The 20,236-nt window shown below is 40.4% G+C and overlaps 1 protein-coding gene across 1 annotated transcript in view; it reads right to left on the bottom strand.

Moving 5' to 3' along the window:
- Window positions 1–8,832: 8,832 nt before the first annotated feature.
- The window catches only part of ALG5 (ALG5 dolichyl-phosphate beta-glucosyltransferase), a 42,906-nt gene continuing 31,502 nt past the window's right edge, over window positions 8,833–20,236 (bottom strand). The window contains exons 8-10 of the mRNA XM_004577525.4: window positions 17,142–17,293; window positions 10,769–10,854; window positions 8,833–9,042 (exon numbers count right to left, since the gene is read on the bottom strand). Of these exons, the coding sequence (XP_004577582.2) occupies window positions 8,927–9,042; window positions 10,769–10,854; window positions 17,142–17,293 (354 nt within the window). The 3' untranslated portion in view covers window positions 8,833–8,926. The remainder of the gene's footprint in view (window positions 9,043–10,768; window positions 10,855–17,141; window positions 17,294–20,236) is intronic.

Below are 20,236 nucleotides of genomic sequence, written 5' to 3'. Positions count from 1 at the left end.
TCAGTTCTCTCTCTCTCCTATCCCTTCGCATTTCAAATAAAGCAAAAATAAATACAAATTAAAAAGGATACAGGGAAATAAGAAGAATAAAGTCACATAAAGAGAATGGGAAGGAAAAGTAATAACGCCTTTAAAAAAGACCAAATAGTCTCAGAAGTAAAAAGATGACTCAATTCTATTGCTTTTGATTGCTTATCTTTTTGCTTCACAGAAAGATACAAGTTCTTCAATAACTTCCTCTGTAAAATCAACACTGTAAATCAGCAAATCACTGCTGGCCAGGACCAGACATGGAACGGCAATACAGGGGGCTGTTCAGGTACACACAATAAGGAAGAAGGGGCGCTAGAGTGTAGATGTCCAGTTTTAAGGAGCTGCTGGCATGCAGCTCCAGCCAGCTCGCTGTCGCCATGAGAGAGGGGGCACAGCTTCCAGAGATAACAGACATCCACGATCTTAGGGAAAATCTTACAATTTAAAAAACGCTGCCAACCAACCCAGACTTTGTTTTGATTTTCAAGGCACAAGCCAAAGAAAACATTTGTGAACCAAATCAGACTAGCAATTTGCAACCTCTGAGTTTTACCCACTCTCTACCCTGCTCGGCATCTCTCTCTTTCAAGAGAGAATCAGTAACTAAGGCCATACCTTCAGCCAAATCAGAGCTTTCCTATTTGGGGGTATGGAAACACTTCAAACCTGTAACACCTTTTTTACCTTTTCCTCTTTCTCCAGAGTTCACAGTAATTGATGACCTTGGTTTGTCATTTGTTACTACTCATCTTTCTTAAGTTCCCCAAAGCCATCTTCTGCTTTCCATACCCACTATCTGATATCATTGCTCTCCTAATTTTAGTGGTCATTAGGGAATCATTGCTTTTCATTTTATCTACCTATCTATCTTTATTTTTGAGAAAGGGTTGACAACAGGAGTGGAAAGAGTGGACATTCTCATCACCTCGTTCACTCCCCATGGGCCAAAGTCAAGATCTTGGAACTCAGTAAAGGTGTCAGATCCAGTTGGCAGGGACCAAGCATGGGTGCCATCACTTGCTGCATGGGCAGGGTGTTGAAGTCACAGTGAAGCTAGGACTCCCTCCTGGACACTGCGATATGTGAAGCAGACATCATGACTACCAAGGCCAAATGTCTGCTCTGTCCTACTCCCTTTAGTAAGTAAATAGTTGAATGAGTTTCCTTAATTCTGGTTTAATTAAAATATATCTTAGCTATTTTATTAAATTCATTCATGTGAATTATTGATTAGAAATATAGTATTTGGAAATCACAGTAGAAGCTATGACATATATATTTACCATCTTTCCTCAAGTACACAATTCAATCATCTTATTAACATCATTCTGCAGCAATAGATCTCTAGAGCTTTGCTATCTTGGGGAAAAAAAAAACCCAAACTCTGTGTCTATTAAGTTCCTCCTCTCCTCTCTGACCTAAGTCCTTAAGAATCACTTACTTTGTTTTTATGATTTTGACTAAATATTCCACATGGAATCACACAGTATGTATGACATATTGTCTTACTTATAATATCCTTAAAGTTCATTCATGTAACAAGATCTCCTTTAAGGCTGCATAATATTCCATATGCCACATTTTCTTTATATATTCCTTTCACATACTTGCTTTGCTTTTACTATGTATCTATTGTGAACACAGCTGTAATGAGTGTGGGTGTGCAAAATCTCTCCATGTTTTTTGCTTTGCAGGGCTGGTGTTTGGCAAGGCAGTGAAACGCCACATGGGAGCTTCCATCCCACATCACAGTGCTTCTCATTCCAGCTTCCTGCTACTGTGCACCCAGGGAACATGCAGGTGACAGATCAAATACTCAGGTCCCTGCCACACATAGAGCTTGAGTGCAACCTGGCTGGCCTAGCTGTTGCAGGTGTTTGGGGAGTGAGCCAGCAGATGGAAGATTCTTCTCTCTCTTTCAAATTAAAACAAAACCTCCCTGAGATGTGAACAGAAGGTGCTGATGAGATGCTAAGGGGAGGAGCACACTGATGAAGCCCAAGTAAAATCTCAGTTGGTGGTTAATGAGGGCTGAGTAATTCTTGCCATTTAATTATATTTATACTACACTCATTGATGTGATTTATCTAGAAACTGAATAATTAAAAGCAGCAGCAGAGGCATCAAGAGTGAGTACTGATTATGATGCCAAAATGCTCAGAGAGCAAAAAGAAAAAAAAAAAAGCAAAGGTACACAAATGGGACACTTTTAAACATTTATTTGATTGGAAAGGCAGATTTACTGAGAGAAGGTGAGACAGAAAGATCTTCTGTCTGTTGTTCCATTCCCCAAATGGCTGTAACAGCTGGTGCCGAGCTGATCTGAAGCCAGGAGCCAGGAGCTTCTTCTTAATCTCCTACGCAGGTGCAGGATTCCAAGGCTTTGGGTCATCTTCCACCTGCCTTCCTAGGGTACAAGCAGGGAGCTGGATGGGAAGTAGAGCATCCAGGAGAAGAACCGGTACCCATATGGGATCCTGACACATGCAAGGTGAAGACTTAAGCCACTAGGTTACCGTGCCATGCTCGTTGGCGTTAGTCTGAAACACTGTACATCAAAGGTGACAGTAGTCAAAGGGAGAAACAGTGGGCTAGTGTTGTGGAGCAGTGGGTTAAGCTCTGCTTACGATGGTGACATCTTACACTAGAACACAGGTTTGAGCCCTGGCTACTCTGCTTCCTATCCAGCTAGTGTGCCTGGGAAGGAAGGCCTCAAGTGACTGGCCCCATAGACCTGAATGGAGTTCTAGGCTCCTGGCTTTGTCCTGGCTCAGACCTGCTGTGCTACTATTTGGGGAGTGGGCCAGAAGAAGGAAGATCTCTCCTTGGTCCCCACTGTTATCCCTCTGCATTTTAAAATAAATATTTTATACCTAAAAAAAAGGAGAATGGGACAAAATACTTGTAAATCACATATATGGCAAGGGTTAATATGCAGAATACATAGAGTAGTAATGAAAAATACAAATAACCAGACTAAAATACAGGCAAAGGACTTGAATAGACAACTTTCCAAAGATACACAGGTGCCAATAGGCATATGAAAAGATGATTCATTAGAAATGTAAATTAAAACCTCGATGAAATATTACCACATCCAGTAGGATGGCCTCTATCAAGAGAATGGAAGGTAAGTGTTGGAAAGCATGTAGAGAAATGGGAACCCTCTGTGCATTGTTGGTGGGAATATAAAATGGGGCAGCCATATGGACACCAGTATGGAGATTCCTGAAACAATTAAAAATAGAACTCATATTTGATCTAGCAGTTCAACTTTCAGATGTGTGTCTCAAAGGATGCAAAGCAGAATTGTGTCTATTTACTCTTTATTTGAAAGACAAGAGACAAAATACAGAAATCTTCCAGTTACTGGTTCACACCCCTGAACACCTGGAATAGCCAAGGTGGGCCAACCTTAAGCCGAGAGCCTGGAGCTCCGTCGAGGTCTCCTTGTGAGTGGCAGGGACTCAAGTACTTGGGTCATCACTTGTACCTTCTAGGATGTGCAAGTCTCACCAGGAATTGCTCTCAAGCACTGTTTTGGGATGTGGTCATCTGTGCCAATCCCCTGTCCACATACCAGGGTTGGAAAGTCACATCCTATAAAGTCTTTTGCCTTCTCCAACTTGGTTGGAACATCTGTTTTCTAACCTTTTGGGTCATCTCTCTCTCCTTCATAACCAACACCATGCTTTCATGTTGGTTTATACTGAATAATTTTACTCGTTTAAGTCCTTTAATTAACTAATACTGAAAACAGTGAGAAGTGTGTCTGGTTTTTTCCTCTCGTTTGTTTCTAATGCCTACCTCAGTGCCACCAGATGGTAAAAGCTTATTAGACACTTCATATCCCTACAGATAACTAGATTAAAAACTGAGTCAAGATTTGGGTAAGATGTCCTACACACACACACACACACACACACACACACACACACACACACATCCTATATTTTCCTAAGACATAACAAATGCCAACAACCATATGAAATGACTTTTTGAAAGTTTTATCTATTTTTACCTGAAAGAGTTAGAGAGGGAGAAACAGAAGTCTTCTATCTGCTGGTACAATTCCCAAATGGTCACAACAGCCAGAATTGGGCCAGTTCAAAGCCAGGAGCCAGGAGCTTCTTCCTGGTCTTCCATGTGGTTTCAGGGGCACTTATGCCATCTTCCACTGCTGTCCCAGGTCATTAGCAAAGAGCAGCCAGGCCTTGAACCAGCACCCACATGGGATTTTGGTGCTGCAGGTGGAGGATTAGCCTGTATTGTGCTGGCCCTTGAAACAATTCTTAATACCACTACTCATAAAAGAAAGGAAAATCAACTCCAAGAAGAGATACAGCCTCACAACCGGTTGGGCAGCCATTACCAATACAACAAAGATATAACAAGTGTTAAAAATGATGTGCAGTAATTGAAACCATTGTGTAACGGTGGGAGGAATGTAAACAAAGGGGCAGCCACATGGAAAATAGCATGAAGGTTCTTCAAGGTAGCTTGGATTCATACTAGGCTTTGGCAACCTCAAGTGTGCAACTGTATTAAGAAAGCAATGGCCTTTTTAATTTTTTTAAACTAGAGAGGTGAGAGTGGAGCTGAAGGAGATTCAGATTTATGTTCATATTAGGAAGAGTCAGGCATGTTCAAGGAGTGGACAGAGCACAGAGAAAACATCCACAGAATTTACTCCTACAATAGAGATGGGACAAAGATTTACAGGGCTGGTTTTGTGGTAAAGTGAGTAAAAAGTCTGTGATGCCAGTTTCCCATATGGGCAGCCCTTTATGACCTGGCTGCTCTGCTTCTGGTCCAGCTCCCTGCCAATGACCTGGGAAGTGCAGTGGAACATGGTCCAGATGCTTAGGCCCTGGCCATCCACATGGGAGATCCAGCTGAAGCTCCTGACTCCGGGGCCCAGCCTGGCCATGGCTGGCTGTTGGAGCTGTCTCAGGAACGAACCAGTGGATGCAGCATCGCTCTTTGTAATGCTAAACTGCAAAACAAATCTTAAAAAAAAAAAAAAAAAGATGTATTCTTATTGTGTGGAATTTAATTCTTCAGTGGTTTATGTGGCACAACTCTAGTCCAGTTAAAATGGCTTTTAAAAATATGTATTAAAGCACACACACACACACACACACACACACAACACACACATGTTGAAGAACTGGGAAAGCTAATTTTGGGTTATCTAGTCCTCACAGGACTAAATGAATTCCCAACTTTTTGGATAGCAGACATTTTTTAAAGTAATTTGGGAACTGTATGATACTCTCTGAAATAAAAGGCAACATTCTAGGGTCTCATGGGATTATAGTTGGCGTTTACGACTAATAATGGAAAACATAGTCGTTAGTTTAAAATCAAGTGTTTATCGTTGACTGCAATTCATTAGGAAAATTTCTTTTTTCATTAATGGACAGGCAGAGCCATTAGAGCTGTGAGACCCTGCCTCTGTGCCGCCCAGCTGTAGCATGCCAGTTCTTGCCCAGTAACTGCTGTTTTTGGCCATCTTCTGTAGGCCACTGTCTGTAAAGGGGAATAAAGATGATTCTTGGGCCTGGAGCAATGGCTCAGTGGCTAAATCCTTGCCTTGCAAATGCTGGGATCCCATATGGGTACCAGTTCATATCCCAGCTCCTCCACTCCCCATTCAGCTCCCTGTTTGTGGCCTGGGAAAGCAGCAGAGGATGGCCCAGGTCCTTGGGACCTGTGTGGAAGACCTGGAAGAAGCTCCCAGTTTTGGATCAGCTCAGCTCCACCCGTGATGGCCTCTTGGGGAGTGAATCAGTGGATGGAAGTTCTTTCTCTCTGTCTCTCCTGCTCTCTGTATATCTGCCTTTCCAATAAAAAGAAATCAATCTTAAAAAAAAAAGAGAAAAAACCAAAAACTGGCTCTCTCCCACCCACGTATTACTCTTCAATTTGAATAATTGTAGGAAAAATAAAAGAGGTATTAGAACTGTTTAGATGATAATATCTCTAATTAAAATGTCTGAGACTGTCTGACCAACAAACTTAATCACTTTCATCCTTTAAAATGTGTTTCTATCATTGAATGACTCCTACATTTGCTTGTCAGGTCTATCAACAATGGCAGGAATATAAAATCTCAGGCAGGAGGAATAAGATGGACAGCCTTTTGTGCAGCATGGTGCCCACAAATAATAATAATCACACACTTCAGAATTTGCTGAGTAGATTTAGTGTTATTACAAATGTTAAACTTGTGAGGTAATATGCATGTTGCTTGGACTGACCTAGCTATTTCACAATACACACATTTTAAGACATCATGCTGTACCTCATAAACATATACAATATTTACTTACTAAAAACAGAGGGAGGGCATTGGATGCAGCAGTGAAGACAGTGCTTGGGATGCCCGTTATTCCATACTGCAGTGCCTGGGACTGAATTTATACTCCACTTCCAATTCCAGCTTTCTGCTGTATGCACCCTGGAAAGCAGCAGATGGCAAGTACCTGGGTGTCTGACACCCATGTGAGAATCTGGATTGAGCTTCTGGCTCCCAGCTTCAGCCTTGGCCACCCCTGGCTGTTGGCAGGCATTTGAGGAGTGAACCATTGGGTGGGGGATCTCTCTTGTTTGCTTTCCTTTCAAATAAAATGAAAACATACATACATTACAAGCAAAGAGAAAACAGTTCCTTACACTTAATTTTCTTAGTTTTTGAGGCGGGAAGTTTGAGTAGAAAAAAACTAGTCTTTTAGCTTAGTTATTTTTAGGATATGGTAAATCATAAATACAACATTCTATCCACACACAACACTAGTTGCTTGCCTAGAGAGAAAAAGTGATGCCTAGAAAAAACGTAAATTATTTTCTGGGCCTGGTATAACAGCTCAATAACTAAATGCCTTGCCTTGAATACACTAGGATCCCATAAGCTCGCCAGTTCTAATCCCAGTGTCCCTGCTTCCCATCCAGCTCCCTGACTGTGGCCTGGGAAAGCAGTCGAGGATGGTCAAAGCCTTGGGACCCTGCACCCGTGTGGGAGATCTACAGGATGCTCTTAGCTTCAGATTGGCTCAGCTCCAACCATTGTGGCCACCTGGGGAATGAAACAGCAACTGGAAGATGTTTCTCTGTGAATCTGCCTTTCCAATAAAAATAATTTTTTTTTTAGATTTATTTTTAATTTTTATTACAAAGTCAGATATACAGAGAGGAGGAGAGACAGAGAGGAAGTGGAGCTGCTGGGATTAGAACCGGCAACCATATGGGATCCTGGCACGTTCAAGGCGAGGACTTTAGCCACTAGGCCATGCCACCAGGCCCAAAAATAAATCTTTTTTAAAAATTAAATTTTCTAAGACAATTTCCTATAAGTAATCCTATTTCTGAAACATCTTTCATGAAATGAACATTTAAAAAATGAAGAATGAATGTGATGTGGTTGCAGCTAAACTTTACTATAATGTACTGTTAAAAATCAAAAGATGAGCAGACCCGTATTACAGAAAATTAAAAAAAAAATTAAATGGAACTTAAACAGGGCTTCAAATTTAAAATCTCAAGTCATTTTTTACATAATCAGCCTATAGTTACAGAAAAATAATCATTTTTGAAGACATGATTGGCTTAATTCTGGGATGTTATGAGCATCAGTTGAAAGGGCCAAATGTTCTAATACTTGTTTTACTTCTAAAAGGACAAGCAGTTGGCACCAGGGTTAAGATGCTGCTTGGGATGCTGGCATCCCATGTTGGCATGCCTGGCTTTGAATCCCAGTCTCTCCCTCTAGACTCCAGCAGCCTTCTGCTCATGCCCACTCTGTGAGACAGTGGGGATGGGTTGGATGGCTGGGTCCTGCCATCCACTTGGGAACCCAGACTGAGTTCCTGGCTCCTGCTTTTTGTGTGGCAGTTCGGGCTACTGTGGGCATCTGGCGAGTTACAGACAGATCTTCCATCCGCTGGGTCACTCTGTTTCAGAGTGAAGCGAGGAGACAGCAGCCTCATCAGGATCTCCTAAGTGGGTGACAAGGGGCCAAGTACTTGGGCCATCTTCTGCTTCTTTTCCCAGGTAGTAAGCAAGGTGCTGGACCAGAGATGGCACAGGCAGGGCTGGAAGCAGTGCCCATGTGGGATGGCGGCAGTGTAGGCACTGGCTTTACTCACTCTGTCGCAATGCTGAACCCAAAAACAGGTATTTGGCAACTCAGCCTTGTTCTTGCTTCTAACATACAAACTTCCTAGAGTTTCAATGAATTTTGTATATATTCAAACTTGTAATTTTTTTAAAAAAATTATTTTTATTTGAAAGGTAGAGTTGTAGACAGAAGGAGAGAAAGAGAGATCTAGCCAATGGTTCACTCTGCAAATGGTTGCAATGGCTAGGGCTGAGCTGATCCAAAGCCAGGAGTCAGGAGCACCCTCCTGTTCTCTCACGTGGGTGCAGGGATCCAAGACTTTGGGCATCCTCTGCTGCTTCCACAGGTCACAAGTAAGGAGCAAAATCAGAAGTGGAGCAGCCAGCACTGAACTGGCACCCAGGCAGGATCCTGGAGCCACATACGGAAGCCTAACTCCCCATGCCAGAGCACCAGCCCCTTAACCCACAGTTGTGGATTACATTTAAAGTCATGAGTATGCAGACACTTGAATATTCACTGCTTCTGACTCTGGTCTAAACATATTTCCCAGATTTATACATAATTAACACAAATAAGTAAAACTGCTAATGCAAAAAAAAGGAAATCTGGCTTTTGCTACGAATTTCTGGCCCCAAATAAAAATATTTTACTTATGATAATTATCAGAAGGCAGATAATGAACATAGGCATATTCCAGCTTTATTTAAAAGTTTAATTTCAAGTGAAATGTGACATTGATGCATAAGAATACAATCAAAGACTAGTAACAACCTAATTCCTTTTCCTGGATTCCTCAAGTTTCCAGGCACCAATCAGGTATCGAAGTCGTATAAAAAGTAGGTCCTTGCCCATCTGTAGCCAGCTCCAAAATGGAACTAATTTAGAACCTGTGATTTAAAAATAAATGAACTTACATAAGCTCATGAGAAAAGATATCAGTTTAAAATGCATTTTAGAATTCAGTCTATGTGATCTTAGTAAGCTTTTAGCACTTTGTTTTAAAAGCAGGATTCCCAATGAAACATATACCTTGACAACTGGATACTAGATTTCCTACTACTGCCTGAACCTACAATGCCGTGATACACTTAAATAGCAGAATGTCGGACTTGTGACTGCTGCCCGAGGACTACGCTATCAGAATACTACGGCAGTAAGGGGGAAAATGGGGAGGGTGGGGAACGGGGAGGGAGGAATGGAAGGTTGGGGGGAGAATCTCAATATCTACAAAACTGTATCATGGAAAATAATAACAATAAAAAATTCACAGATATTAAAAAGCACTTTGTTTTTAATAATCATGAACAAAAATTACAAAGCTGAAGTGTTTTGTTCTAAAAAATAAAATGACACCTGGCACCATCTGAACTGTGAAGATTCAGACATAAAGCAATTTTCTTCAGACTCCTTGGGCTACACAGAACAGCAGCTGAATTAAATGTCTCATGCAGTATCACAGAGGATCCTTACAACTGCTACTCACACAGGTATCCTGCAGACACATGAACAATTTCACTTTCAGTTTAATTATATATGAGTCTTAAATATTTTTTTTTTGCTCCTCTGAAATCACAAAATCTTTCTTCTAAAAACATGTCCATCAGAGTACTTTGTGCTCCATAGTTAATATAGTAACACAACTATCCCTATAATGCAAATAAACATAAGCATGGGACAAGTTTCTCTCTCCCTACTTCACCTCTCCAGAGTGTGGTGTGCGGCAACCAACAGACTGGCCAGAGGTGATCATTAACAACAGAGTAATCCAATCTGCTCCCAAACCCCTGCTGATGGATTCAGCTTCTGTAAGTGCACTTTGATTCAGCAAGACACCAAGAGGACTGGATTCACTGGTTCTTAACCCCTTTCTGTCCCTCAGCATCTGAGGCTACCAGGCAATGGCTTCCTGCCCCAGGGACTCCTAAAAAGGACCATGCTCCCTCAGGGGAGGGAGGGCTTTGAGAGAGTTGCCACTGATCACGTTAACTGACCCTAATGACAGCTTTAGGGTCATTCTAAGGTACACAAAGGAGAAGCCTAGAACATATTTTAAATGATCCACATCCACAGTTGTTCATGTTTTCCTGAATAGGAATTAAGATTTGTGATGAATTTCAAGTTCTAAGTTTCAGAGATCATACATTTTTTAGATACATGTACAGAAACAGGTAGCAGTTTAAAGCAAACTGGGTTTGGAGGTATTGTGGAGATTTGGAGTAAAAAAAATTTTTTTCTTGTTTAGTGTTGCATGATACTTTGTAGGTAGGGACTCAATATCCACAAGTGATCGAAAACACAGGACACTTTAAAAATGTGATGAAACAATACAGTTTATGCTGAAGGCCTAGCAACTCTGCTTGCGTCTCAGAGCACCGTGACCCTTCCCACTCTGAGCAGTACTGAAGAGTCTTGGCCAGGATGGTAGGCCTACTGAGGAATCTCGCAGGGCAGCAGGCCCCCGGCGGGGGGAAGGGGATGCCTTCCAAGGAACCGCCGGAGCCATGCTCAGAAGGCCCTGGGGAGGCGTGGGGAGACAGGAACCACAGATGACCCGTGACACTTTCTCCTGTGACCAGTGAAGAGCAGGGTAAAATAAATACACAACAGACTCACCTTCAATTTCAGTCCAATTGACAGCAACTTCTGCTATGGGAATTTTAAAGAACTGTGCTATGTAGAGTAATTCCACATCAAATGCCCTAAAACAGAAGATAATATTATTAAAAACTACTTCGGATTGTTTCGAAGAGGCCAATGCAGTGGATGTCAAGCTTATACTGAAAGCAGTATTCACAGGAGTCAAATAATTCAAAGCTGAGTAATCTAGAAGCTTCAAGGAAAACAAGACAACTTAGTATTATGGCACTGCATAATATCTAGATGGGAAAAACTGTATCTGTCACAACTCAGAAACCCTCAGGGATAAAAGCAGGATAGGGGGCTTCAACAAAAATTCATTTTAGAAATGTTCAAAATTGACAGATTTCACGTTCAACCTTACATTAGCTCAAGATATAGAACTGATTAATGTCTGCAATTGATTCATAACTCATAAACCAGAACTCTGAAAATCTCTAGAAAAGAATGTTCTTAATCACTTTAGAGTTGCTTGATCATCGTTTTCCACCACCAAGGGATCAGTTTCTTGTGGAACAGTCTGTTCCTTCCCTTTCGCATGCGGTCCACGCAGCACTTGCAGCTACTGAAGGGGAAGAGCTGCTTTCATCTGAAATGTTCTTTGGTTCTAAGCATTTACGGAGATTTAGAAATATCACTTTCCTACTTGTCCTCATGCGTGTTGTTAAGCCTATTTCTAGTGTGAAACTCCAGTTCATCCTTTCAGTCAGTCCTGCTCAGTCCAATGTGCTTTTCCTGAAGGCTAGAATCCTGATTCAGGAGTGTTTTTGGACTCTGCTTAGAAGATTTCTCTGAACTCACTGCTTCTTTTCACTGGCGCTATGTCCAGGAAGACACTTACACTCCATGTTCCTTTTATCTGAATCATAAAGCCTCCCTTTGCTGGACTGCAGGGAGTACAGCTCAGCCTTCAAGTGCTTTGTTTTAAACCAGTAATTAACAGAGAGACAATGCTTACAACTCACTTATATTTGATATCTGATGAAACTAATTCCAAGTATTCGGACAGTTCTATTGAAAGAAAATTATTTTTTAAAAATAGTTTATTGCCTTCTCTTAATGTTATGATGCTAAACCATTACAAAAGTGGGCTCTTTGTGCATATAAAACTTCTGTTACTTAACAGTGTGATTGATACTCATGAAAGAAGTAAATACTTTAACTTTCTCTTTTAGCATAAAGAGCAAGTATTAGCTTGTGAGATAAGCCAGTTCTAATGATACTCAGTAACCTGCATCACATTATTAAATGTCTCTAAGGATATCAAAAGTCACAAAACAATGGGAGAATGAATAAAAAGGAGTAGAGGAAAAAAGCACTGGTTAATTAAAATCACTTTATATAGATACAAAAAAAACCCCTGTAGCTTGAAAAGATTTCTTATTAAATCTTTCTACTCAGATTCTGTAAGACTTAAAGGTATTTACTATAACAACAAAAATGCAGCTAACCTTACCGTGTTGTTAGAGCAAGCCCAATCTATAACTAAAGCAAATATTTTCACTAACATACCAAGTTCTCTGAACACAGCCTTATACTATCACAAAAGAGGGTAAGGGTTATCCTCCAACGAAGCCATTTTCATTGATTCTTGCTAGTGTGGGAGGGGCAGAGCCCCCCATGTTTCCTTTCATTACTCAGTTCCTGGTGCAGCTGTTCCCTGACAGATAATATTCTGAAAAACAAATAGTGTGCTCAGACGCTGTTACACAAAGCAGACACGCATGCACCCTACTGTTCTTTCCTGACATGCCACCAGAACAAGTGCAGCAAGACTGGATTAAATTCCTGAGAACAAAGAGGGGGATGAAAGGAGAAAGTAAAAACAGAAAGTGCTTCTGTAAGCTGTCACTAGGGGAAGTGGACAACAGCAGTGAATGCAGTGCAGGGGCAGGCTCAGGGTGCTGTGGAAGGCTCAACTGATGGCTGAGGGCAAGTGCAGACAGGGCTGCAAGCTGGACCACTCACTCACCGGACTCACTGAACATCTGTGCTGGATCTCCCCTCCCCCACTGTGTGTGGTCACGGCTCACAGGTGGGACTGCAGGATCCAGCTGGGCCAACTGGCCAGCACAAAGGACAATGGTAACTGGGACTTTCTCAGACATGGCTCTGACAGTTTAACCTGTAGTGAAATCTGTATTGCCTAAGCACACAGTTTCCGATACGAATTTTAGTAGTACATTAAAGATGTGAAGAAAAGTTTTAGGGATGAAAAGGAATATGATAAAAGCTGGAGGCAACAGAAACAATGCAAGGAAGGAAGAAAATGTCAATGTCAAAGTTGCAAAAAGTGAAAAAGATAGTGCAAGATACGGTAATCATTAACAGAGACACATTTTTAAAAATGACAGAAAACAAATATTTCTAGGAAATTAAAATGATAGTAGAATTAAAAATTTACGCCTGTGGTACTAGCACATGACCTGACTGTTCCACTCCAATTCGGCTCCCTGTTTATGCCTGCTCCTGGGTTCAGAAGCATACAGTCCCAAGTCATTGCCACCATTTGGGGAGTGAACCAGCAGATGCAATATCTCCTTCTCTCTAACTCTGCCTTTCAAATAAATAAATCAAACTGTACGGAGGTTCCTAGGGGAAAAAACAGATTGATCCAGCAATCCTACTTCAGGGTAATCCAAAAGATTTGATATCAGTACGCCAAAAGAGAGGTTGTATTTTGCTGCTGCTGCTGCTTTCTTCTTCTTTCTGAAGATTTATTTATTTTTATTGGAAAGGCAGATATACAGAGAGGAGGAGAGACAGAGAGGAAGATCTTCCATCTGATGGTTCATTCCCCAAGTGGCCGTAACAGCTGGAGCTGAGCCAATCCGAAGCCAGGAGCCAGGAGCCAGGAGCTTTCTCCAGTTCTGCCACATGGGTGCAGGGTCCCAAGGCTTTGGGCCATCCTTAACTGCTTTCCCAAGCCACAGGCAGGGAGCTGGATGGGAAGCTGGCCTGCTGGGATTAAAATCGGTACCCATACGGGATCCCTGTGCATTCAAGGAGAGGACTTTAGCTGCTACACTATTGTGCCAGGCCCACTCCTTGTACTTCTATTCATAATAGTAAAGTTAGAGAATTAATCTGTTTTAAAAAATTGGGAAACATTATTCCAAGAAAACTAAGCAAGGCAAAGAAAGATAAGTACCGTAGTGATCTCATTCATTGGGAAAATTTAATAGCGCCACATTCATAGATGCAGAAAAGAAAAGGGTGGGTACCAAGGGTAGGAGTGGAGGCAGTGGGAAGATGATTGCCCAGGGCACAAAACCTTGGCAGGATTCAGGGTCCTTTCTTGAGATCTACTGTATAGCTGCTTGATGAATACATTTAATAATAATATGATGTACATTTCAAAGTTATTAAGGGTAGGTTTTAAATGTTGTCATGACAAAAAAATGTTATTTGGGCTGACAGGTATGTTAACCAGCTTTATCTGCTTATTCTGTATTGTTTTTGTAGATTATAACACCACTCTGGTCCCAAAAATATATCCAAAAAAAAATGTGGCAATAAAACATTTTACCAAACAAATTACAGTTAAAAAAAAATCTTAAAAATTGTATCACAAACACTTCAACTGTACATTAAATGAGTGAATGTACCTTGGCCCTCTCCAACTTCCTGTCAGTGCAGACCCTGGGAGGAAGTGTTGATGGCTTGTAATCGGGCTCCTGAAACCTACTTGGAATGAGGAGACTGCTGCCTCCCATTTTATAAAAATAATCAAAGGTGACACTTGCACTGCAAAATGAGATGTAAAACTATTTACAAAGATTATAGGAAACAATTATGTCTTTTTTTTTTAGTGTTGTTTTTCATTATTCCCTGACTTTAAATGCCAGAAGAGGGGGTGCATGTTTGGGGTGGCGGTTAAGACACACTAGAGTGTCTGTGTTCCACTGCTAATTTCCTCCTTCCCCATAAGGCAGCAGTGAGGACTCAAACAGTGCAGAACCAGCACTGCTCTAATAAAAACAATCACTGCAGTCTCAATGTGGCAAAGGCTATATTGCTAAATGAGTAGAAACATGAATATTTTGTGGTTCTCATCTATGGCCACAAAATAAACATAACTGGAACCTCTAGAAAGATGTGAGAGGCTAAGAATTCATCATCTAAAAGAAAAAAAAAATTCAGTAATATTCTTTTACTGTGCTAATGTAGTCGCCACTAGCACTTGAAATGTCTGAATTAAGATACTCTAGCATGTGAAGACATAGTACAACAAAAGTATAAAACATCTTCACTGTTCACTCCATGCTGGTTCCATACTCAAATGACAATAATTACCATATTAAGGAAAATTATTAAAATACATTTAATCAAGTTCTTCTTTACTTAAAGTGGTTATTAGAAAATTTTAAATTAATGGCTTCTATGTCATATATTTCTATCAGACAATTCTGCCCTAACACAATTCTAACAAAGAAGCTTCATCAATCTTAGGTTATTGTATTTCAGGGAAAATAAAAGACCTCCAACAATGAAAATCACTCTTCTCTATTTGTAAATGGAGAATTTTCAGAATACAAAGAAGCTAGTTCTGGAGGCTAGTTCGGGATCTAACAGAAGACAGGAAGACATTTAATGCAGACAGAGGGCTCTACTCCCAAAGTTGCTTCTTAAATTAGATTTTCTAATTTTGGAGTCCATTAACTTCTAGTTTACTTTATTCTTCAACAAAATAAATTTATGTATCTAAATTTGAAAACTAAATTTATGACTCAGTTTTTTTTAATCTAGGCAAAAAGTTTAAAAAACATGTATGAATTATTTAAATTTTGAAAGCACAATTTTCTTAAAATAATTTTTTAGGAGTTATGCTGACATGTTTCTAGGGAAACAATAGATCTTTGTAAACAGATGCACCAAACTGGTGGAGAATACACAAAGGGACATGTACTACTGAACACAGACACCCACCCTGAACAGGATCCACATAGAAAGTCATGACCAACATTAACGGTAAACTCCTTCAGGCACCTACTATGTGCTAGACATTCTACTACAAGAGAATCTACTGAGAAGCACAAACAAATAGGGTTTTTTGCTCTTGTTAAGTACACACTTTTTATAGAGAACATTAATCATTGCAGAAATAAGAATCAACTGTGGATGTGATAGGTAAATGAGTGAAACAGTTGGTACTGCCACAGCATTACAACTGGGGACATCTGACCCGGTGTGGCGAGGGCCAGGTGCGTGAAGGCAGATCTGAAGAAGCTGAGAAGGGAAGTCTGCACCTGCAGACTGGCCAGATCATGCAGCATCTCTGACACTTATGAGGAGTCATGCACCTGCGGACTGGCCAGATCATGCAGCATCTCTGACACTTATGAGGAGTCATGCAAGGATTTTAAGAAGAGCATATATGCCTGATCAATTTCAATTTTTGAAGAGACCCTTGGGGCTGCAGCCTGGTATTCTGGAAAAGAAGGATATCTTATGTGGCAGTGATGAAGATGGAACAAGACAGAGGGATATAAAGGCTAAAATCAGTAAGTCATGGCCGTAAGTTAAGAATTAACAGGGGAAGTGAGGTGGGCAGGGTTGACATCAAGTTTTCCAGCTTTTGTGTGATAGTGCTGTTCAGTGACCACAGGCTGGGCTCCAAGCTCAAGGCCAGGGTGGGTCTACATCAAAGAAGCGGTGTATTTTAAGAGACAGCATAGATGGATAGCGTGCTGTTGATGGTCAGGTTTGTAGGATACTTCAATAGTACTACTAGGTCCAACTGGAGGTAAGCAGAAAATTACATGGAGGGACGGGAAACATCCGGTTGAAGGTGATGTGAGGAGCAAATAGGAAGCAAGCCAATGACGTCAGTGAACAGTAGAGCACTGTCTCAAGAAAACGTTGGCTGTGAAGGGACAGAGATGAGACAAGAGCCTAAAAGGTTGGAGTGTGGGTGACAAGAGATAATACACAAGAGAGAAATGTGCAGGGTTAGTGTTTCGAGAAAGAGGGGAATGCAAGGTTCAGAGAAATGGTCTTAGGAGAGAACTTTCATCTGTAAAAAGAAGAAAAAATGGGTATCCTACTCTGCTTGCCATTTCTGAGCTTCCTTCTTTGGAGAAAAAAAGAGAAAAAGTTGGGTGGGGGCAGCAGAAGCAAACAGGCTGTTTCCAGGCTTTTCAATCTACACTATCCACATTAGCATGATTACACGACTTTACAGCATATGATAGGGTTGGAACATTTGAAGATAAGATCTAATTCAGCAAAAGTAAAAAGGCACAGATTATATGTGCCTAATTGTCAATTCTATTTAAATCTGGGTTTTCATTAAGAGAACACTGCTGGGTAGTAACATACACAAGACACACTGCAATTAGAAACCTACCATCGCTCAATGTGCAGAGATGAAAACGTCCGTGAAGCTGCTTCTCGAGTTAATAATTTGAACCCACACTGTGTGTCCCGGATTCCTTTGACACAAAGGAACCACACCAGAAAGTGGAATCCATACATGAGAAGAGTACGGAAGTAAGAACGCTGGAAACAAAGACAAAAGAGAAATAACTTTTCCATTGATTTGTAACAGAGATATTGAAAACACCTGGCGGCAGATAACAATATTTTAATATTTAATTGGCTGGGCAGATCCTACATATGAAAACCCATGCTCCATCAGCAAAGCAAGGGTGCTGGAGAAATGACTGAGAAATCTACTGATTTCCCGGAGGTCTAATGAGACAAGAAAAGGTTCAGGACTCCAATCGGCCAGGAGAAAGAGCTGCGGGGCTGCGGTGAGCAAGCAGACCTTCTTATATTCTTATTTTATGCCTCTGTTCCACACAGATTTCAGTTACCAAAAGAGCAAGTTATCACAGGCAAAGCAAACACTAAGATGTGAATCTGCAGTTTGATACCCAGCTAGAGAATACTGATTGAAGGGGTATGGGAGAATATCACAGAAGTGACAGATTAGGAAGGAGTTGGAACAAAAACCTAGTCTCTAATTACAAATGCCAGATAGCTAAATATATATCTTACCATGACTGAGTTCTTTAATGCCTTGAATAGTAAACTTCAAATAGTTTTAAATTCTACCTGAGCACTTCCTACTGTTATGGGTGACATTCATCAGAAACACTACAAACCTTAAACCATAACTGAATATTAATTACCATTGTACTCAACACTTTCTTATTCAAGATAAAAAAAAAAAAGGTATCTTCAACTATCCTGGATGACACATGTGCATATAAGTAGCCTATTAAAAAAAAATCTACGAGGGATATCTCATCTCTTATCTCATACCATAATATGCCCTTCTGCCGTCTGCTTTTCAAAATGACAACCTTCAGTATTATTCATCACTCAAAAGTTTTTTTCTATCATTATCAAACTGGACTGTAACATGACAATACAACAGTAGAAAAAGCAAACAACTGAGTAGGTACATGTGAATTCTAACTAAGTGTTACAGCCTTAATTCTAGTTTTCTCATCTATAAAATGGGAATGAAAATGTCTACCTCACAAAAGTTACTAATACAAATTCAATGAAAATATATTAAAACTGTAGTCTTGTGCCTTTGCACAGAAACTAACAGGAACTCCATGTTTTTTTGGAAGGAAGAAAGCTTAAAGGATTATCCTTCTGAGAACAATTCCACATGTGTATGAAACAGGACAGCAAGGAAAGGAAGCATAAAATATGGTATGTAAGACAATATCTTTTTAAGAAAGACTACTGAGCACTTCTCATATATGATCTTGAACAATTAAACATTTTGATGTAAATATGTATGTCTTGCCTGCTTACGAATATAGGGCAGAAACCTCATCTGAAAATTCCTTGGTACCCTTGGGCCCGATGTCACGGCTCATCAGGTTCATCCTCACCTTGTAAGTGCCGGGAGCCCATGTGGGATCCGGTTCGTGCTCTGGCTGCTCCACTTCCCATCCTGCTCTCTGTTTGTGGCCTGGGAAGGCAGCAGAGAATGGTCCAAAGCCTTGGGACCTTGTACCCACATGGAGACCCAGAAGAAGCTCTTGGTCCTGGCTTCGGACTGGCTTAGCTCCAGCCAATGAAGCCATTTCAAAGATCAGTGTAGCCAGCAGATCTTTGTTTCTCCTTGTCTCTATAAATCTGGTCTGCCTTTCCAGTAAAAATAAAATAAAATCTTAAAAAATATATCTTGGTACTCTGAACAGCTTGCTCACTGCCTTCCATATAAAACACTTCCAATAAACACAGGTTGACCGATAATAACCTCCAATAGAGCATTTATGCTTAGGAAAGGAACAAATAGAAACTGAAAGATAAAAAAAAAAATTAGAGGCTGGAACTGTGATACAGAGGATTAAGCCTCCGCCTAAGGCACTAGCATTCTAAATGGCACCAATTCGAGCCCCGCTGCTTCACCTCCAGTGCAGCACACTGCTTGCAGCCTAGGAAAACAGCAGAGAATGGCCCAAAGCCTTGGGACCCTACACTGACATGAGAGATCTGGAAGAAGCTTCTGGCTCAACCTCGGTCATTGAGGCCATTTGGGGAGTGAACCAACGCATGGCAAATCTGTCTTCTCTCTGTGTTTCTCTCTCTGAAAATCTGTTTTTCCAATAAAATAAAATAAATCTTTAAGAAAAATTTAAGGTAGAAAACAATATGTATTAACTATTCTCCTTGGCTGATTTAAGAAATGTCATTTGGTTGAGTTTTTTTGTTTGCAAATTACAGCAGTCATAACTGTTTTTGCTTGGATGCTAATCTTGCTTTGTTTAAGGATAATGGCTCTTTAAGAAGCAGAAATGTTTAGAGCTCACATAAAGAATTTAACTTGCCTGATTTCTAACATTATATGAAATAATAAAACATAAGAGGATTTTGTTTTAATTTTTTAAATGTGTTAAAACATTTTAAAACTCAGAAGATATTTAGAATGTAGGGTAGACTTACTTAGTTAAATTGAGCCAACATACTCATAGAGTATCATTCCATACACTTTTGAAATGGCCATTTAAAAACAAAGAAAAAAAGCTCATTGTTTGAATAGGAACAATGATATCTCCAAAGTTTATGAAATGCAAACAGGAATTCAGGTGAAATTTAATGCTAGCTGGCAACTTCATTATCTTAAGTAAATTCAAAGAAATCCTAGGAGTTAAGCAAAGACAACAACAAAAAACTATTAATGTGTTCTATTTTTCCATCCCTTTAAAACGAGAAAGTCAAGAATACCTAGTGAATAAAACCATCACTGGTATGTGCCATATAGAAGCCTTTAACGGTACTAAAGGACTCCATCAGTGCCATGTCATATTTGTCTCCCAGACAGCAGTAAAACACTTGGTGAGATCACCTGAGAATATGTAGAATCATATTTACGAAAGCTATGTGTGAAAATTAGGCAACTGGCCATTGAATTTGCCGTCTGCTATCTGGATCAATTCTTTTGTAATTTTCTTTCTACCCATAGGCAGATCATCA

The sequence above is a fragment of the Ochotona princeps genome, chromosome 12 (assembly GCF_030435755.1).
Source record: "Ochotona princeps isolate mOchPri1 chromosome 12, mOchPri1.hap1, whole genome shotgun sequence".
In the NCBI taxonomy this organism is placed as follows: Eukaryota; Metazoa; Chordata; class Mammalia; order Lagomorpha; family Ochotonidae; genus Ochotona; species Ochotona princeps.
Note: the sequence above shows the minus strand (reverse complement) of the source record. Positions and strands in the feature narration are given on the sequence as shown.